General features: G+C 37.9%; 2 protein-coding genes and 1 long non-coding RNA gene across 4 annotated transcripts; 2 read left to right on the plus strand and 1 right to left on the minus strand.

Annotated features, from left to right (window-relative positions):
* Positions 1–1,050: 1,050 nt before the first annotated feature.
* On the plus strand, positions 1,051–6,393 carry Cat (Catalase). The gene is made up of 3 exons (XM_017252277.3): positions 1,051–1,321; positions 4,605–5,525; positions 5,593–6,393. The coding sequence occupies exons 1-3, from the start codon at positions 1,265–1,267 to the stop codon at positions 6,133–6,135; spliced, it is 1,521 nt and encodes a 506-aa protein (XP_017107766.1). The 5' UTR covers positions 1,051–1,264; the 3' UTR covers positions 6,136–6,393.
* An 819-nt stretch (positions 6,394–7,212) lies between these two features.
* On the minus strand, positions 7,213–21,570 carry Indy (I'm not dead yet). 2 transcript variants are annotated; one of them, XM_017252219.2, is made up of 9 exons: positions 21,369–21,570; positions 9,923–9,957; positions 9,724–9,853; positions 9,542–9,658; positions 9,324–9,472; positions 9,077–9,265; positions 8,558–9,016; positions 8,113–8,488; positions 7,213–8,048 (listed from the first exon to the last, which is right to left on the minus strand). In XM_017252219.2, exons 1-9 carry the CDS (start codon positions 21,390–21,392, stop codon positions 7,770–7,772), a joined length of 1,758 nt encoding a protein of 585 aa, XP_017107708.2. In that variant the 5' UTR covers positions 21,393–21,570; the 3' UTR covers positions 7,213–7,769. The 2 variants fall into 2 exon arrangements, with proteins under 2 accessions (XP_017107708.2, XP_070135913.1); XM_070279812.1 differs by lacking the exon at positions 21,369–21,570 and adding an exon at positions 16,471–16,607.
* LOC138926257 (uncharacterized) lies at positions 16,632–18,567 on the plus strand. The gene is made up of 2 exons (XR_011442706.1): positions 16,632–16,753; positions 17,462–18,567. It is a non-coding gene; the product is annotated as an uncharacterized lncRNA (long non-coding RNA).
* Positions 21,571–21,668: the final 98 nt, after the last annotated feature.

Below are 21,668 nucleotides of genomic sequence, written 5' to 3' on the forward strand. Positions count from 1 at the left end.
TTTTTTACAAACTTCATGGATCTATGGGTTCAAGTATTAATGAAAATATATATTTGGAATAATATGGTTGCCTTCTCGCAAGAAATAAATGCGCTTTGCTGCATTTAAACAAATTGAGCTCTTAAATTATATTTTGTATTCTAAAAATTAAAACTATGTTCTCCTACAAGCCCAGAGTTGGTAAAATGGTTTTTATCGTAAGTGATGGTTTTTTTTTCGGTCTTGGCTACGGTGGGGGTGAAGCATCACCGGTCATACAGAAACGATCATGGCTGCCGGTGGTCCACGTCGGTGGTCCACGGAAGCGGGAGGACGTGGACCACCAAACCATATCAGTGTGAGCACTGCTGCCACATGATGAAGGGCTTGAATGTGGTGAAAACTATCCAATGTCGAATTCGCCCATATGTACAAGCCCATGCGAACTTTAGCAGCCACAAGAAGCATAAATGTCAGGGGGTCTTGGGCAAGCCCTACAAGGCAGTGGGTGACCAAAAAGCAATTCGGGACCGATGGCTACACTTGAAGAGGTGAATAGTAAATTAAAAACAATATGGAAATACACGTTTTAATCTTTATTTAAACTTTTATCTATTCTATTTTATTGCTAACGGTGGCAAACATCCTCCGAACGAAAATGCACCAAGCCCTGGAAGAGAAGCTGTGCTAGGAATCGGGTGCTACTTAATACAGATGCAGTTCTTGGTGGACTCAATTAGGCAATACTGAGTCACTGCTGGATAAGTGAGCTAATGGGAGGGCTACTACTTCTCCCATGCATCCGCATGGTAGGTAGTTCCTTCATTATCAAGAAACATCTATATCATTGATTTTTATCCACCTTAGAAATAACTGTTAGTGTTAGCTGCCCACCGCCGTGGATAAAGAACAGAAGTTGTACTTCTCTAGCTCCCTTTCGATTCAAAATTGCGCGCCACATATAGTTATCGACTATCGTTGGCATTCACCACGAAACGCGTCAATCAGCTGGCGAACTCCCACCCATGGCTTGGTAAAAACCACCACACCATCGCGTATCCGCACAGTCGCTCGCCAGAGTTTCAGTAATATAGTCGCTGGAATCAGGAAATATAAAAAAAAAATAAACACACATATCCCGATATAAACATAAACAAACAATATCGATATATGATATTTTTTGTATAATATCAACAGTCCTATTTAGTTGACAGTCGAGTGCCCGACCAGTTTGTACATCAAAATTCAGGTTGTTTCACTTGAGAATATAGAAAATTGAGGCAAAATGGCTGCACGCGACGCCGCATCGAACCAGTTGATTGACTACAAAAACTCCCAAACGGTAAGTGGGTGTGGGTGAGAGCAAGCACAGGTGTGTGTGTGTGTTTGTTCGCCGGTCTGTGAATGAGAGGAGAAAGACTGAGGGGTGGTGCTGGCGGCAGAATCATTGTTCAAAATGAAATAAACAAAAAACAAGACAATTAACACGACGAATGCTGAGAGTCAGTAGATTATTAATCATTAAAAATGCAAACTGCCACAAAGCAATAATATATTGTAACGAAAGTGAACGGCACGGCGAACAGTTCAAAGTTCAAGAGCGACCTCTATCTCTTATACTCTCTTGGTTTATTTATACGAATCTTATCAGAACCTTCTACTGATAACGTTTATCACCCCCTGGCTGCTGAAGTTCTTACTGGATTTGGGATTAGGTTCAAATTCGAATCTGAAAGTTTGGTTAATTTTTTTTAATTTCCCTTCTAACCTTGGCTAACCTTTGCCCGAATGGTTTTGTTTTGTATTTTTCTCATTTTCTTTTGCGTTTTCATTTGCATTTGCATTTTCTTTTGGCTTTTGTCTTTGAATTTCATTATTTTCAAATCATGACATACTAGATCTTAATTTTTTTGAAATCTTTAAAATAGGAAAATATATGTCCAGATGATAGGTATTAGGGTATATAAGGAAGATAGTTTTTTCTTTATAAATCGTGCTGGAATAGTTTGCACTTTTGTGTTAATTATTTGCCTTTTTTTTGTAAAATCTATAAAATTTTCAAGTGTTTTTTTCAATTGACAAATCGTGCCTAATTATACCAAAACTTTGCAGAATTTCAATGTGGTATTCTAAATAAAAATTATAATATTAGAATATATTTACAAAATGTACATACATATTAAACTAATTACATCTCAAAATACAACTATTTTAACTATTAAAAATATACAATAAATAAGGTTAATAATTATTAAAAATATTACCCTTAATTCCCTTTCAATTAAATGACTTTTATTTATAGATCTCTAATTACACAGCAATTTCGCAATGGATTTTCCACACCCTCTCCATAAATCAATAAATGAAATGAAATATTCATTTGATAAACGCAAAACTAGCTAAGTAATTGGCCCAAAAAGATTAGATTTGTTGGCCAATTATAGACTAGGTAGGGCAACAATACAAAAACTATTGAAAAGTACACCTTTTATGAAAAATAGACCGTTACGACCTTGAATAAACTTTCAAAAATAAACTAAAACAATAAAAATAATTATAAAAAAATAGTTTATAGTGTAGACTGCTATTATAAGGTTGGAAAAATCACTTAAAGTCAATGCACTTTTGTGCAACCGGCTCAATGTTGCATAAACTGGTTGAGGCCGCCGATCGTGGCGACAACGAACTCTGGCTCTGGGCTCTGGCCAAGAAACCAGTTTATGGGCCGTGTACCAGCCACCAGGAAAATGCGTTTGCCAGCCATAACTTAATGTTAATTTTCTTTCACCGATTTGGTTATGCAATTGAATGAAACTCGACTATACCATAAGTACTATACCTCTATAGTATGTATGTGAGACAATGTTACGAAATGTTGCGACCCAGAAAAAAAGAGGTACGTTCGTGTTGTTTTAGTCGATTTTTGACCTTCTATGACGAAACTGTGAAAACTGCATTCTATCAGGCAATTAAATGTTTGCCTTTGTTTTGCTAAATTAATCATGGCAATTAGTTTCTTTGTTTCATTAGGAGAATCTGTTGCAAGACCTTAATGGAAGAACTATTTCAAGAAATTCCAAAAATGCAAGGGAAGTACCGACCTCTATAGCCTCCTTACTTTGTCTGATGAATAATATCGTACTGATAAAAATTTATCAGTTTCTCAAATCGTATAAGCCTACCTCATTAACATCTTGACATTCTGCTACAAGTTGCAATTAAAACTTGCTTGTATCTGTCATATATGTACTTTGTAGATACGTATATTTTGCATTCGAGATCGAGTCGAGGGGTCTTCTTATCAGTTTGCTCTTTGCCTGGAGATATATGAAAGCATATATGTACTATATAGTCACACATATGTATGTACTGATAGGAACCAGATTGACTTGTTTGGTAGGGAGTGGTTGGGGATTCGAGTCCCATTCCCGGTATCTGCACTCTGAAGTGGTGGCCCCCTTTGTTGTTTCAAAGTGCAAACAGTTCTGATTAAATCGCCACAAAAAAATCAACTAAAAGAATGCAGAAAGAAGCCTGGTAGAAATTAGAAATTTATACGAAAAGATCAAAAACAAGGTCAGCACTAAAAGGTGATAATTTTGCATTTTAAAACCGGGATTTGTTTTTGTTTTTAAAGCTTGTTTATAATGAAATTTTAAGAATCTTTTGTGAAATATCTGGAATTTATATATATCACTCTTTATAGCTACAGCTTCTGGTTATCAAGCTAAGATAAAAAGATAGGGGCGTATTTCCTTAACAATCCCTTTATTATGACCCTCCCAGTGACTAATCCTAACCTGGAATGACTTATAAGTAAACAGTAGAAGCTTAATTTGTATGTTCGGCACATCACCCGAGGCTTCACTTTGATATACAACTTTGGATTGTGGATTGCAGTGTTCTAGAAATGCTTTCTGAATTAAAATTTCGCATGTTGTTGCCGGGGGGCTGGCTCTTAAATTTATTAACAAAACAGTGCGCATTAAGCCGGTGACAGTTTTGCAAATTGTTATAATGAGTGGGTAGCTTGCATGTCAAATAAAACGATATAGCGATTAGGGAGTGGTGTCCGATTACTCCAGGGAAATTAATTGAAAATGACTAAAAAGATCACATTTGAAGGTAAATGATAAAGACTAAGGGGGTACAATGAAATGGAAGTTTAAAGGTATTTAAATTCATTAAAATAATTAGGGGTTTGCAGTTTATAGTTTCCAATCCAACATTTCTTCTTTTTAAAAAGCCTCTGAAAGTGACCCCCCACGATGAGATAAAGCTCTGCAATCTTTATGTTTATGTTTTTGCCAAAAAAGACCCCACAGATTAGTAACAAAAAAATAAAACTGTCCAAGCCTCAAAAATAAGAATTATCACCAAACAGGACGATAAGATTAGACGACACTTTGAACTGGGATTATATAAGAAAAAATATCAGAGAATTGCACTTTGCAACCAAGACCGGCAAGCGTCTTACGTAACTTATTTTGTTTTTAAAGAAAACAGCAATTATAAAATTAAATTAAAGCATGACATTTTAAAACAAAATATGGAGGCTAGTCAGTAATTGCCAATTAAGCTTTTAAACTTTATTTTTTAATAAAAAAATTGCATTTATTTTACAGGTTTCACCAGGAGTTGTTACCACCGGTCATGGTGCACCCATTGGCATCAAGGATGCCACTCAGACTGTGGGTCCCCGCGGTCCTGTCCTGCTCCAGGATGTTAACTTCCTCGATGAGATGTCGCACTTCGATCGCGAGCGCATTCCAGAGCGCGTTGTCCACGCCAAGGGAGCCGGCGCTTTTGGCTACTTCGAGGTGACCCACGACATTAGCCAGTACTGTGCCGCCAAGATGTTCGACAAGGTCAAGAAGCGCACCCCTCTGGCCGTGCGTTTCTCCACGGTGGGCGGCGAGAGCGGATCGGCCGATACGGCCCGTGATCCTCGCGGATTCGCCGTCAAGTTCTACACGGAGGACGGCGTCTGGGATCTGGTAGGCAACAACACGCCGATCTTCTTCATTCGCGACCCCATCCTGTTCCCCAGCTTCATTCACACTCAGAAGAGGAACCCCCAGACGCATCTGAAGGATCCCGACATGTTCTGGGACTTCCTCACCCTGCGTCCCGAGTCCACGCACCAGGTGTGCTTCCTGTTCGGCGACCGTGGCACTCCCGATGGCTATTGCCACATGAACGGATACGGATCGCACACCTTCAAGCTGGTCAATGCCAAGGGTGAGCCGATCTACGCCAAGTTCCATCTGAAGACGGATCAGGGCATCAAGAATCTGGACGTGAAGGCCGCTGATCAGCTGGCCAGCAGCGATCCCGACTACAGCATCCGGGACTTGTACAACAGGATCAAGACCTGCAAGTTCCCCAGCTGGACCATGTACATCCAGGTGATGACCTTCGACGAGGCCAAGAAGTTCAAGTACAATCCCTTCGACGTGACCAAGGTCTGGCCGCACAAGGAGTATCCTTTGATCCCGGTGGGCAAAATGGTGCTGGATCGTAACCCCAAGAACTACTTTGCTGAGGTACAATAGCTTCTTATTAATTTATTTTATATTTTTATTAAAATTTATTCTTTTTTTTATCATAAAGGTGGAACAGATTGCCTTCAGCCCCGCCCACATGGTGCCCGGCATTGAGCCCTCTCCCGACAAGATGCTCCAGGGTCGTCTCTTCTCCTACTCGGACACCCATCGCCATCGCCTGGGACCCAACTACTTGCAGATTCCCGTCAACTGTCCCTACAAGGTCAAGGTGAACAACTACCAGCGCGATGGATTCATGAACGTGACCGACAACCAGGACGGTTCCCCCAACTACTTCCCGAACTCGTTCAATGGACCCCAGGAGTGCCCGAGGGCCAGGGCTCTGTCCACCTGCTGCCCGGTTACCGGGGATGTCTATCGCTTCAGCAGCGGTGATACCGAGGACAACTACGGCCAGGTCACCGACTTCTGGGTGCACACACTGGACAAGTGCGCCAAGAAGCGCCTGGTGCAGAACATTGCCGATCACTTGAACAACGCCAGCCAGTTCCTCCAGGAGCGCGCTGTCAAGAACTTCACCTTGGTCCATGCCGACTTCGGCCGCATGCTCACCGAAGCTCTTAACCTGGCCAAGTCCTCGAAGTTCTAAGCGAGGCGGTCGATTCTCTGAAATCCCATCCGATTTCTGGCCTTAATAGTTACGCCCCTGGAATTCTGTCCAACGATTCCCAATCCGACTATGACTAACAAAGCGAAACGCTTTCGGCTCCTTGGTTGCGGGCTAAAATACTTTACCCATACGATGTGCTTGTCTTGTTTTGATATTCAAAATTGTCGTAGTTATACACTTAATAAATTTATACGCAATGGTTACAAATAAATTCATATACCTATTTTTTGATAAAAATGTGTAATTATTACTTAAGGATAACTGGAGGCCATAAGGTCCTTCCTTCCTATGCGAACTGGCCGAGATGTAGCCATCGTTGTAGGCAATTTTGTCATTTATTGCAGGAAATCCCCCAGAAAATGTTGAAAAAATCTAAAAATTATTTTGTTCTTAGATTTAGATGCAAAATGATGGAGAATCGATCTACAAATCGTTTAAGGTGTTCCGCTCGAGAATCGGATGGGAACTGACCGAGATATAGCCATCGCTGTGGGCCATTTTGTCCTTCCAGGTGGTTTTCACAATTTATGAAGGGGATCCCCCAGAAAAATGTCGAAAAAATCTAAAAAATATTTTGTTCTTAGATATTGATGCCGAATTATGGAGAATCGATCTAGAAATCGTTTAGGCTGTTCCGATCAGAAATCGGCCAAGTATTGGCCAAGATATAGACTCTTGTCCTGGATGAACAAAAATAGAAACAAGCCTTATGTTAAAATTTTGGAAAAAGTTTCATTATATTTTTTTTGTTCCCGGGTTATTTGATTGTTTATTTTTATATTAAAATATTTAAATTATGTTTTAAATTTAAATTTTAAAACATCGATTGTGAGCTATCGATAGTTGCAGGTGTTATCGATTTAAAGGTGTGCCACCTTGTTGTAAAATGTTTCCAAGAGCTGCCATACTGTGTTACTTTTGAATTCAATTTCAAAAATGATTGCTACACATTAACTTTTTTTTACTTTTATAGGGTTTACAAAAATGCTGTTTTCAAGCCGGCACAGTCATAATGTATTTGCTTTAATTTTTATTTTTGAATAAAACACGAATATGTAATTTTGAGCTTTTATTTTACTTTTTAATTAAAAACTATATAAAACATAAATCATTTGAAAATTTACACAGTATCATTTAACTTAATCTAAACGCTATTTGTGTGCTGTTTCCGTTTGCAATCAAGTATTGAGTAAGTTGTTCGTTACAAATAGTTTATAAATTGCAAAACATGTATGAATATATACGTTCTCAGTCTAGTTTAGAAAAATAAAGGCAAGCTTATGCCGCCATGAACGCTTTTCTTTGCATTTTTGATATCTTCTCTGCTAAATGCAACGATTAAGTAACATTAACAAGTATTTAGATATTTAGCTGAGTTTGTGGCTGAAGAACCTCCCCACCTATTCTACTTTTTTTTCTACACATTTTCGCTAAATATTAGATAATGTTTTGTATCAAAAGATTCTGCAAATCAGAAATGCATTTACCCTAAACATTGTGTCACACTCTTCTGTCAGCAAAAGGCACTTTTCTTGTACAATTCCCTAATTCTCTTTATGATCTTCATCGCTCCGTGGGTCTGCGTGAGTAGGGGTTAACTAGAGACTAACTAACTAATGCGTGGCATTGAGGGCGGCGGCCCTGGCCCAATCGGGGAACGTGTTCAGGTTGGGGTAGACAACCAGGCCCCAGGTCTGGCAGAAAATGAACAGAATCACAATGGTAATGATGGTGGGTCCAATGCCAGCAATGGCCATGTCCTTCGTCCTTATGTTGGCATATCCAGCGACCAGAGCGTTTGGCGGTGTGCTCACCGGCAGGTGGAAGGCCATGCTGCAGGCCAAACCGGCGGGCAGGATCAGGTAAAGTGGATGAATCTCAATGGCCAGAGCCTGAAAAGGTATGATTTAAATTAACAAAAATTAAAAACCACAAAAATAAAGCATTAAAACTCACCATTTCTGCCAGCACTGGCACAATAATGTTGGCAATGGCCACGTTCGAGCTGAAGGCTGTCAGGAACACAGCCACCAGGATCACAACCAGCAAGAGAACAGCATTGGGGAGAACCTTCAGGCCAATCAAGGCACTGCCAATAAGCTTGGCCATACCACTGACCTTGCTGCCCTCAGCCAGAGCGAAGCCACCGCCCAGCAGGAAGACCAGACCCCATGGCACCTTGGTCTGGATGAACTTCCAGGTGATCAGGGAAGGAGTGGTGCTGGTGGGCACGGGACCCTTTCCGCAGCAGTAACGGAGGAAAGCATAGTTGGCGGGCAAGACGAAGCACATGATGACAACGAAAATGGTCGGCATAGAGTTTCCAACAACCCTGGGAGGATTATAACAAAAGGTATTAGTTGGGTACTTGTCATATATCTTAATAAATAAATCCTCTTACTTCGCAGACAGAAGATCTGCCCAGCCACTGAAGATGCCCGGTTTGCGGGTGAAGTACATGATTACCATGATAATGAACAGAATCATAACTTGGATTTCGTGAATGCTCATGGGTCCCAGTTCCTTGTAGCGCTGATCGATAACCTTCTTGGCCACATCGGCACCCTCATTGCCCCTCTGGACCTCTTGGGCCTCCTTGCTCTTGGGACGCCACAGACCCATGAAGTGCCACTGAAGGAACACAAACGTCAGCACGGTGTACACCAGCATTGAAGGCACCGAGTAGAACATGAAGGTGGGGAAGTCCATTTGTTCGGTCGCATTGGGGAAACGGGTATCATAGAGGCCCTTGAAGGTCAAGTTAGTGGCCGTTCCAATGATGGTACCACATCCGCCCAAAGAAGAAGCGTAGGCAATACCCAGATAGTAGCACAGAGTGATCTTGGTGGGGTAGGGAGGCCTAAAAAAATGAAAATTTTTAGAATAACTAAGTCTTAAGGCTTAAAGCTGTAGTACTTACTCATCTTCGTTGTTCTTCTTGGCTCCTCCAACAATTTGGTATTGAGGTTCGTGGTTGATCTTGCAAACACCCTGAGCCTGCAATTCCTCCAACACAGCCTGGATAATGGGGCACATCATGGCCGTGCAGGCGGCATTCGAGATCCACATGGACAGGAACATGGTGACCATAATCAAGCCAAAGTGTAATCTGTCGGGGAACAAATGAGTTAAATGCTAAGCTATTATTCTCTAATGAGTTAATTTACCTGCGGGGACTGCAGCCCACGATCTGGATTACCCTCAGAGCGAGACGCTTATGGAGATTACAGTATTCCACAGCCAATGCCACCATAATGCCGCCCATGAACATGACCAGCGTGTCTCTGAAGTACAGACTGCAAGTCTTGTTAGAATCCTAAAAATAAACAAAACAAATCATTAGTAAAATGTATTATTAATATAAAAAATTTAACTGAAATCTTACCATTATTCCCATTACTGGAAAAGCCACAATTGGGATCATGGATGTAATGTAAAGCGGCAAGGCTTCCGTCACCCAAAAGATGGCCATAACCAAAAGCAGGTACATGCAGCGGTATTCCTGAAAGAAAATTAGTTACTATTATTACAAGTATTTGATAAAATAGGATAGTATTTAAACCTTACAGGTATATTGTTCAGGAGCATTATGGGGAGGCATAGCAGGGGCACCAAGAAGACCACCAAGCCTTTCCAGTGATTGGCTATGAAGTTGGACAACTTCTTTGGAGGTGGCGGTGGTTCGCTACCAATTTCACTAAAAAGTGCAAAGGAAAGGGTACAGGTTATTATATAATTTATTTTTTAATTATTTCATAACACTTACATTTCCATTTTGATGTCCGTCGGTGGTCGTAGGATCTATAAAGAGTAACAAAACAAATAAATCAATTAAAAATACTCAAGAATAGAGAATCAAGAATCAAGAACGAGCCCCCTTGTAGAATAGTAAAGAAGAACCACTTGTTGCCATGTCGTGGTCGGGTGTACGGTGAACCCCGAACTGAACCCCAACAATCGATTGTCATCGTTTCACGCTTCATTTAAATGCCATCCATCAATATCTATGGCAGTCCAAACGTAACCAATTGAAAATCATTTGGAATCGAGCACAACACCATCACACCCAAAAAACAAAGTAAATAAATAGAGAAGTACATATATGGAAATCAGGCGCGTGATTTAATTTCTTTTTGTGTGCAAAATACAAAGAGAAAAAGAAACCAAATTCCAAACACTAGACAATAAAATGGAAATGAAATAGAATGGAACGGAACGAGCCTTCAGTACTGCCAGAATATTGGGTGTCTATATAATATAGTATATGGTGGGTACTAGGGCGCATATTCATGACGACAGTTGGCCCCTTTACCATATATTATGAGCGCTTCTATTTTGTGTGTTAGATAATCCATGCGTAAGTCCTCCTGTTGTAGTTTAGGAGGCACGTCCTATCATTGATTCCATTGAAGCCTCTTATCGGCATAAAACTGAGAATCAATCAAGCCATTAAGCTCCAGACAAATATAATAGTTGAGCCGCCATCCCCACACACACCCCTTCTGGGTATCCATTTACCTTTTTTGTGGTTCCTCCCCACAGCCCACATAGCTTTGCGGCTATGTATTTATGGTTTTTGTAGATACATCTAAATGAAGGCACCCCACTAATTATAGATCGATGTAGGAACCACCAATGTCAATGCCAACGATATGAGCATACAAGTCCACAAGACTTTCGTTTGGAGAGGCCCTAGGGACCGAAAGCTGTTGAAATGGATCTGTGGCGTGTCACATGCAACCTCCAAAGGGGCCATTGACTGACAAAATAAAGTGAAATGTCGTAGGTCGACAAAAAAATATCAACAGACTGATAGATAAGGCGGGTTACTTGCCGCATATATGTGTATATCTTGTGAGTTTTAAGAATCTTTAATATTTTAAAGAACTTGGAAGCTAAACTCCTTTTGAAACTTTCTGAATATTATTTAATTTCATTCATAATTTCCTTTATTTTTAGTCTATACATCTCTTGTTATATTTTCTTTAGTTTTCACAAATTTACAAGCTAAACAAAGACCTGCAAAATAAATATAATTAATTAGCTTAGTTAGCAAGTTGCCGCCTTTTGTGTATCATTTTATTGCGCTTATCTTGGCTTGTTATTTATTTCAGCGCCGCTGGTTGTTGTTATTTGGCCAGAACACTGTTTACAATGACTTTTTTGTTGATGAACTGTTCGTGTGCTAAAGCCAGACGTAAATTGAGATCGGCTTTTGTTTAAAGGCGACGAACGATGGGTATTAAGTTTCACACTGGCACTTGTTTTGTTTTTCTGGCCACGAGATTGACGAGTTTTCAGACAGCAGGGCCTCCCTCAATATCTATATTATCGAACATTATTTATAAACTTTACTGAAAAATGGATTCCCTTTCAAATTAGAATATTAAAGATAGAGCTAGAGCTAAAGCTCACCCTTCGGAACGCAAGTCAAAAGTCACTCATCAATTGAAAAATATTTCCACACGGCAATTAAAAGTATTTTTTTTAAGCGAATTCTGAAACGAGCAGGGTTGGGCTCTCAGAAACAGTAAGACCTCTCAGTTATTGCCATGCCACGCCCCTTTTTGTATAGCAAACTCTATATATATAGACAAAATAAATAGAACTTGTTGCTGTGGCCCTGATTGAATTCCCCCGGAGATAGCTAGAGTGAGTCGAAAGCTAGATTGGAGGCAGAAACTGATAAAGTCGAATCAATATTATAGAATACTTTTAAATGTACATGAGTTGTTGTAGTACATAATATTTATATAGAAATATATACAATCGGCTAGGAGGGATGCTATCAATTGAGATTGGCCCATCTACGTCAGTGGACGGCCTGAATATTAATAAAAAATTGAATAAATGCCCATATACACACTTTTGTAGGTATACTATATAGTATTACATCTTTATACTGTAATCAAGAAATATATATATACCTGGAAGAGTGGAAATTTTTGTAAGCGCTTTCTCAAGTAACTCAAGAGTGTCATGATATAACAGAGTGTCTTTCAGAAAAATAATGCAAACATAAACAAGACGGTCTAAGGGGAAACTTTTATAAAATTTTCAGTAAGAATATTATAAAATAGACTCTCAGTATCACTGTTTAGTTTAAAAAGACAACACTTCAAGCTTGATTGACTTTGTATGAGGTATACACTGATATTAACTATAATACTAGCCCATCTTTCGACAGCTTAGGGGAATAATCAATGACATTAACTAATAATAGACTGTCCTCACGAAACACCTTTGGGAAGTGCCTCCTCCCTAAAATAATTGAATAGCTTGGAAAGCAAAATAATCAGAGACCCCTAAGAAATATTTTCTGCTGATTACCAGTGTTGTTTTGTAGCAAATAAATTAATGACCTCTTGTTGACAAACAATTTTCCAAATGCCTTTTGGCCCTCCCCAGATTCTGCGATAGAGGAACAACTATTTGATAGAGAATAGATATAGTGTGGTTGTCATATGCTCGGGGCGGTCTCGATAAGTAGAGTAAAGTGTTTACAAGTTAATTGAAATAATGGGTCATGGAGAGACTACATTCCAAGTGGGCAATTGTACCCAGCTGGGGCAGGCGGCGCTTGGGCGTAAAACACATGCCTCAAACGATCACGTATTTGCGTAAATTAGCGTATCAATAAACTGGCTATATATGGGGGACTAATAACCAATACACAAATGTACAGTTTTCGGTTGAGTGCACCTTAAAGAGACATTAATGCGGAAATTAAGGGTCGAATTTGTGTTATAAAATTAGCATACTCGAATGAGTAACAGGTTGTCGCGACACAAAGAGTCTCAATAAAGTTCACAATTAATTACCAACAATTAATTATCCAGAACAAGGCTTGGGAACAGGGCTTTAGGCTGCTGAAATATATATTTTTAATTACTCAAAACCCTTCCTAAAGAAAGCCAAAAAGAGAAGACAGTTTAGTTCAGTAAAGACATCCGCATACGCCAACTTAAACAAACCAATTTGCAAATATTCAAATAATTTCCGTCTGCTCTCCGCCATTAGCCACGAATTCGCATTAATTTCTTATTTTTACAGTAGTCTGGCGATAAGAAAAAACCAGTCCATTGAAAAATAGAAATCTAGTTGGCCATTTAGTAGCAATAGAGATATAAACAAAGCCATAAACCAAACAAATGACATGTGAATTGCACTATAAAGACAACAGTGGCACATTAATTGAAAGATCACCAAGAAAATGATGTTATTTTATTAAAAATCCTCATGTAATTGGTCTGGAAATATTTATAGAAATAAAACTACAAGTTAGTGATAAGGAATTTGAGTTTCTAGTTCAAGTGTTTGTTATATGCCATAGGCTTTAGCAATACATAGACGGGAGATCAGTACTTTAGACTCTAATCAGAGGTGATTACGCTGATCCAAAGTACAATATAATGGTTATAATTAAACACTGTTTAGTGGATAGTCTGCAGGCAGGTTAGCCATATATGCTCTAGATTTTAGAGCCTAAAATAACACGACAATTTCTCATTAAAATAAATGAAGTAAGCCGATAAAAATCACCTTTCTGACACTCGCATACATTTAAAATGGAAATGGCAGTCTATTTATTCTACTTTTGCTTTTTGGTTTCATTTAAAAAGAGGCACTTGGCAACAAGTAAGTGTTTTCTGGGTTAACTAACATATGGGGTTATCTTAACAAACCCCAGAAACATTATTTTCCTGCACTCTCAACGTCATACATTATTTATTTTTATCGTCGTTTGAGAAATATTTTGCCGTTTTAACCGGAAGCAGTCGTAACTAATTAAAATTATCAATAAAATTCAGCTACCAGACGCTGTCAGATCTGTACTTGGGTTTATTGCACTGACACGCCGCATAATTGAAATTCTGTTGGTGAATCTCTAGGTTCCATTCACCTTCTAGCTGGCAACTTCAGTTCCCCAACATCGTTTGGCATATTAATTAGAGACAACCCCCGGTCAACGGAACAAGAGAATTTTCCAATTTTCTATTCAACCAACTAACATGAATTCATTGTAGTCCCAAACATGGATAGACAAGTTCTATCAATTAATATGTCAGTGCGGTTGTGGCTATAGAACTTTGAACTTGACATTGGCATTGTCAACAAAAAAATGAAAACAAAACAAAGACGATGCCAATTTGCATAATTAACTATTAACTATAGCAGTAGATACATGTTTTAATAATTGGCTACTTGAGTCATTGGTTCCATGAGAGTATCTGGAAGTATTACTCAGTTTTTTGGCGGGATCCCCCATAGAGGTTTTATCTATTGTCCCAGTTTAACCAAAATAGACTTATCTCAAAAGAATATTCGTTCAATGACCACATAAAAAACACAACCACTGATATCAATATATTGCCGAATCCTACGTCAATATCGGAGAGATATAGAAATATTAGCCCAGTATTTGATTAGGCTAGTTATTAGGTGTGAATTAATAAACAGAAACAAAAATCACGCTATCTCTCCGGGCTAATAAAAAATAGGTGTAAAGTTCCAAAATAAATATTTTTGGACAAAATTAACACCTCGATCGTTTAGGGAAAGGTAAGTCAACAGGAACACAATTTGACGTAATATTTATCGCCAAGTTTTGAACTTAAGAGGCCAATAACAATTACTATTTGAAATATTGTTTTTAGGCAATAAATTCCAGAACCTAAAACTAAGTGGCAATAATTAGTTTAAGTTTTAAAAACAAGGTTAATTACACGGCTAATAATTATTTCTTTTAAAACCCAATTTGTTGAGGCATTTTACTTCCTTATCATATGTGTGTCTATAACCTTGATATTGCAGTTTGAAGATAAGAAAGTCTTGATTTTATTAGTTCTCAATTAAGACTCGAAGAAACTTACAACAATTCCCAAGAAAATCTTACAATATTACGCAATGACAGCTGCAATAATTGCGTATTTAATGAATATAATGCCAAGTTCGCATTATATCAAGAATAAATAACAGCTGTTTATACATATAATTCGTATGGGTTCATCGTTTTTGTGGTAAACTCTGATTTGAAAATATAGACTGCCTTTTTATGTCATACGATGTCTTTCACTTTCAAACCTAGACTTGATGATAAGAAGTGATCTAATTATGACTCATAATATGATTATGCAATCGCATGATCAAGTTTCAAGTACATTCATAGAACTTATTTCTAATTAACTGCAATTAAACGATCATATTTGAGGGGCATACGAGACGTTTACATACAAAGCCAATAAAAATGAATGAAAGGCGATTATTCGTTTTCAGCTTATACATATATATTTAGTTGAAAGATCACTACTTGAAACATTCTTAAGTGATATTTTTAGACGAGTGTGACACCCCTCAATTGAAATACAATGCGAGGTTTATTTTTCCTCAACCCATTGACTCTTGAAGAGCTAATGTTCTTCTCTTTGTAGAGAAAGCCGGAAAACTTACTCACCCACGCGACAGTAAAGTTCCATATGTTTGCAGACAAGACTCCTATGAAAAAGTGCCAACTTTAAAGAATCAACTTTAATTAGCAAGAAACACATGGTCGTTAAAAGGTAAGGCCCATTTACTTGGGACTTCTACAGGTGTTATACCTCTTAAGAACTTCTGAAACTGGTAATTTTTAAAGAATTAAAAGCTTGATTCTTTAAAGTTCTTTAAAGAGTAGACTGACTCAAACATCCCCCCTTTAAAGTTCAACTAAAAGAAGCTCGACTGTACACTCTCTTCCCCTTCTTCTTCATCGTCTTCAGGTGCATTTCTGACATGGTAAGAGAAAAGGGGGAGGAAATACCATGGAACGGAATAAAACAAGAGAAGAATTCTCTGTTCGAACAAAGAAAACGATGTTGAAGCGAGTAAATATTGGAAAGAAATCCATTTTGTAGAGTCTACCATTGAGGGTGTTGTTTTGTTATTGTTATGGAAGAGCTTCTACTTTCGTTTCTTCTCGTTCTCGATCGGTGTTCTTTGTGCCTAGACCTTCACACTGACACTCGGTCAACGATTTCTTCTGTTGGGGGGTCCGCGGGGTTTTCTTCTCCCCACCACCACCACCACCCTCCTATGAGAAAATGCAGTCGTCACGATTTCAAGTTAAAAACATCACTTCCTCACCAAAAAATCAACCGAAATAAACACAAAAACCAACGCGGTATTTTTATCTCTAGAGAAAACAGAGGGAGAGGATCACGCACATGGCTGTGGGTTAGTTTCCGAACTTGATAAGTAATTTCAAATACCAAGGAATGCCAGTGTTTTCGGAAATATTTGCTTTGTTTTTATGCACTTAATATTATTCTTATTTACTTTTAATCAAATATTAGCCACAGCCGTAAGGATAGTCTTCGAATTATCCTCGCAGGAAACGAAACTCTTCGGAGAGAGCAAACACGCCCGGTCCGAAATGCGATTGAAATTGAAATGAATTGACCGGAGGAGGAATTGAACGTCGGAGGCGGCAGCTCAGTCGCTATCGCCGTTGCGCTGCCAGTCAGTCAGTCGAGAGCGCGAGAGAGTCACTGAGAATTGGAAAGAAGAAGATACTCGAACTGTTTTGGGATTTTTGTTGGTGGCACCGTGAGTTTTTGAAGTGAGTTCATGAACTTAGGCTATAAATACAAATTCGAGAAGTTAGTTATTGTTTGATATGATTTTAATTTAAAAATATACAAAAATATTACTTTTGTGTAAAATTACTGAGTTGTTATTAATAAAAAGTAAAATTACAATACAATACAAAATAAGGCAAGAAGATTGAAGAATTACACATTTGGTCAGTTTCCATGTTAAAAACAAATCTCTTTCAAAGCTTCGTTCAGTAAATCATTAAAATAGTTTCTTCTAATTGAAACCTCAAAGTTTCTAATTGATTTAAAAAAATATTTTCTAAATAACTATAACTATTATTATTATTAAAATTAAAACATGGTATGCTCAACTAATTTCAATAAGAAATAAAAAATCTTCCATAGAAAAATATGTGTGTATGATTTACAGAAGCTTCATATTCAGTTAAACTTCTTTTTTAGTGGTATGGAAGGGGGCTACAGAAATAATAATGGTATTAAATAATATCTGTATCCGTGGTTTAAGAAGATATCCTTTGAAATATATAGAAAATTTAATTATTAGCCCGAATTTAGTGAGTATTTTTGGACGAAAAAAATAATAATTTTTTATGATTTTCGTTCAGAATAATTTTCGTGATTTTTAAATAAAAATTATAACAATAATTAAATAAGTCCTATTACTTATTTTTGATATTTCCACCACTAGCTTTATATTTCTAACAATGCAGGTAAGCCAGGTATCTGGCACCTTCCATCCCTAGCCAGCGATGCAGCATCCAGACGGACAAGATTTCAAAACAAATGCTGTAACATGCGAGAAGCAACAGGAAAAATAACAAAACAAGAGCAGAGTGGAATCGAAATGGAAATGCCAACCTCAAGACGACGAGAGAGAGCAGCCAGACACGTGGAGGAAACGGAGATAGGGTAACCAGTGAGGATAAACAATTGGCCATGTGCAACCGAAGCAAAACAAATGCGAACAAGTTACCAGAAACGGCAGCACAAATACAGAAACTACGAGGCAATAGACCGTGCCGGACCGTACGAACGGCAATTGCTGGAAAATCCAAGCCGGAGAGACCTGACGACGGGCTTTTGTTGTTATTGCAACCGCATCTAATTAGACCAGCGACACGACGACGACGAGGAGGAGAACAGCAGTAGCCACCTGTTGCATGCCAAGCCAGGAAGTCTGCGATGACAAGCTCCAGCACCCCGGGTGCTGGAAAATTATGTAAAGTGCTTCCAACAGGCGCCTGATAATTCCGGGCTGTTCTCGTAATATTGAAATATTGGCTTTGGAAAGTCAGAATAGGGGCTTGCTTTTATGTAGGCAATTATACAGGAAAATAATAATTGCCTCAATTAAAGGGCAAAATTACCATCACACTAAAAAATATATTTTATTAAAATTTAATATAGAGTATTTCCGGTTTTAAAGAAAATCCAAAATCAATATCCATTAAATACACTCCGATCATATCAGGGTAATTGGAAACAAAACTTTCTCGACGAGTAGGGACATTCATTAACTGGGTGAAAGTCAGCAACAGGTCCAGAATCCACTGGAAACACTCAACAAGTCAATTCCAATCACAAACTTGTTCGCTCAGGGAAATTCCAATGCGCTTACATAAAGTACAAGAGATATGGATGTGACAAGTGGATGGGACCAAAGCATGGGGTGTCCCCATGCCATCGATATAATAATACATGGTCTTGAAGTTTTTCCTGTTCATGCATTGTGTAAATGTTCTATCATCTGTATGTGGCATGCTCCACTTTCGGGAGTTTTCAATAAACTGATAATATAAGCACAAGGGCAAGATAAGAGCCACACTTATTTTATGTATTTTAAGACGATAGTATCACGGGGGGGTGATGAAATTATTAACCAGTACCTGCTAGAAATACTGAGTCTAAAAATATAAATCAAGTTCTGTTGCCAAGACCTTAAATCCTTCAACAAATCAAGTGGACTTGAGGAAACCAATTTTTTCGATTCGATTCTCAACACACACACTTCCAAAATAAAATTAAATCAATATTCGAACAATTTTCAAAGTCAGACAGAAAATGACCATAAATTTTTGATTAGATCAGCACAATTGAGAACAAGGACAATTCGGTTAGACATTTAAAATGCACTGAGAGAGCTTTAAATCAATAGAGAAACGTGAAACGCTTGAGAACCCGCCAGGAAGAATATATTTCTTATAAAAATAATCATTGGATTTTGCCAGGAAGGAGATAATTGCATCAAAAGCCAACGCCACAGATGACAACAGATTACTTTCTTTGATCTTGCTAAATAAACCAGAATATATATATATATCTTGTATATGCCCATTAAAGTGAGTCTTTTTTGTAATATTAAATGCTTCAAGTGAGATCATTTTCCTGCATTAAATGCTATGAAATGTATATTATTCAACCAATGGCGAAAGGTAATAATACAAATGCAAGGGGATTAATCATCATGAGCTGTTTAGACTTAATCTAAGTAGAACGGGTTTTATTCCCTTTCATACTCTATAGGGCTTAGTTTAATAAAATATTTAAGACTTAAGAAAAAGAACCACACATTGGTATGAGGAATCGAGTTTCTGGATTTTTCTGAACCATTTCCATTTAGGAACCACTTCTCCAAATTAGGCAGTTAATTGCCTGCCCATTTACACACCAAACTGGCAGGTTTAAGATGAAGTTTGAGTGGAGACTCTCACTTAGGAAACCCCCCTGAGTATAAAACACAAAACCAGTTTATCTCCGGTCAATAAATTGTGGTTCAAGATTTTTTGCAACTCGTTTTTTTGATTTTTGCAAAAAAAAAAAAAACCAAAACAAATGTGAACTTCAAGTCAGAGATTACGTTGACCCACATTTAATCATTTTGTAGCATAATCAAATAAATAAGGAACATTAAGAATCCATATCGATATAAATTTGATTTTTATTTTTATTTGCCTCATTAGGTAACATCCGAAAACGTATTCCCATCCAAAGTTCAGCCAAAAAAATATTGCGTATATCGAAATGCATATGTATATTATATGTATGTATCTGAGATATATTGAGAAAAAAAGCTTTTGCGGATCTACGTCTGCAATTGTTTTCCCTTTGCGTCATTCCATGTCACGTGTGGGGGCGGCGAGCCCACAAAAAATTGTATCTTCAAGGTAACATGGAGATTATGAGCCAAAATGTGTACAAACAAAAGTGCTACAGGCTCATTATTCTAAAAATATTGATACTTTTGGCCAAGAATAATGCAGAAATCTCTTAGGTCTCATGACAAGAAGTGTATTTTGTACTCCCTGTATATAGTAACTCAAAGAACTTTGGACTTTTTCAGGAAAAAGTAGGTTGACATATGGAATATAATAATAAATTCATCTAGGTTTTGTTAATTCCTATCGCAAACACACGAGAAAGAGTTCATTAAATTCAGTTACTCTATATTATTCCACAAAACACTGTTTACATATAATATCAGTTGGAGATACAGCAAATAGATAAAGTAAATAGAAGCCTAATCAAATTTCTCAGTTAAGTGGAAGGTCACACACAATGATTTATTGGGCCAGTGAGTCAAATAAATAAATTATCCAAAATATTGAGATCTAATAAAATTAAAGGTTTAATCCACAGAAAGAAGTATATATTTTCTTCAAGTGTGGTGATACTGCGTCTTTTCTGTTAGATCAGCTGACAGAATAGGTAAACAAATATCTCGTTTCGAATAACAAATATATAAAAGTTCCATGAACAATATTCATTAAAATAAAAGCTTTCATTCGAAGAACCTTTAGGGCTGTTTAATATTTACGATCTATAAAGGTTTACGATTCTCCCGCTTCTGAAAACCCACAGCTTACTCTTATCGCACGTGTTTAAGTTTGTTCTTTAATAAAATGGTAAGCCTTTAAGCCTACTGGATAATTGCAGGGACAACCTTGAGTATGTTAATTACTTTTCTGAATCTGAATAATTTTGCATACATTATTATCTTTTGGTGGCGTCACTTAATTTTGTCGGTCAGGTGGTTGGCCAGACACGAGAGAGATAATGCCAAGCGAAAGAGAAAGGCGGGAATTTCGCCAGGAATTTGCGCAAAAATTTGTCTTATTAGTTAGATAATAGATAAACTTCAGGAATGAATAGAGTCATGGGTTGTTAAGTGGGCGTGTACACAAAATGACGACACTTGATAACCAGAGCACTCAATTGGCCTACTGAGCTCGAGATAAATGCCTTTCTTGTGAATGGAATGAATATTTTTAGACAAGCAATAGAATATAGAAAACTCTCATCGATCGTAAGTAGCTTCACGCGGATCACTATCACTACTTGACATTCAATTAATATATTGTTTATATAACACAACCTCTTACCTAACGCCACAAGTGCCACGCGCTCTTTGGACTGAAACCCGGTTTCTATCGCGTCATAAAAACTAAGATTTTTTTTGAGCTTTTTTTAGGAAAATCTGTAAAAAGCCAAGGGGCTTGTCACACGCATTACACCTGATTCAAGGTCAACGAAAAACAATTAAACGCCACAGGAAATACTAATCACCTTTCTAATCGCAAGTAATTACCATATACACCTCTCGAAGAAAATGAATCTTACCATTTTGGTTGTTTCGGTTGCCATGGCTGATCAGTGTGTGGTTCGGTCGTGGGATGTCTGAAGAATTGGCGTGGCTATTTTATTTTGGCACACACACTAAATGATTAGTTCATAATTTACACAGTCGCGTCTATTTTTTGTTCGAGTGTTGGCCAGACAACGTTTTTTATGAATATGTTGCTCAGCGTTCGACGACTAATTTGTGAATGCTACCAAAAACCGAAACCGATTTTCTTTGGCCGTTCTCCTCGCGCTCTCTCTATTTTTGTTAAGCCCTGGACAAAAGAAAATATCTGATAA

The sequence above is a fragment of the Drosophila bipectinata genome, chromosome 3L, assembly GCF_030179905.1.
Source record: "Drosophila bipectinata strain 14024-0381.07 chromosome 3L, DbipHiC1v2, whole genome shotgun sequence".
Classification (NCBI taxonomy): domain Eukaryota; kingdom Metazoa; phylum Arthropoda; class Insecta; order Diptera; family Drosophilidae; genus Drosophila; species Drosophila bipectinata.

What these genes read in the sequence shown, in the direction of transcription:
- Cat (XM_017252277.3), top strand. Translation starts at nt 1,265, where the DNA reads ATGGCTGCACGCGACGCCGCATCGAACCAGTTGATTGACTACAAAAAC. An exon ending in ACTACAAAAACTCCCAAACG is followed by an intron (nt 1,322 to 4,604) that starts GTAAGTGGGTGT and finishes TTTATTTTACAG; the next exon opens with GTTTCACCAGGAGTTGTTAC. An exon ending in CCAAGAACTACTTTGCTGAG is followed by an intron (nt 5,526 to 5,592) that starts GTACAATAGCTT and finishes TTTATCATAAAG; the next exon opens with GTGGAACAGATTGCCTTCAG.
- Indy (XM_017252219.2), bottom strand. Translation starts at nt 21,392, where the DNA reads ATGGCAACCGAAACAACCAAAATG. An exon ending in TTCCAGTAATGGGAATAATG is followed by an intron (nt 9,473 to 9,541) that starts GTAAGATTTCAG and finishes GTTTATTTTTAG; the next exon opens with GATTCTAACAAGACTTGCAG. An exon ending in TGCCAGTGCTGGCAGAAATG is followed by an intron (nt 8,049 to 8,112) that starts GTGAGTTTTAAT and finishes ATACCTTTTCAG; the next exon opens with GCTCTGGCCATTGAGATTCA.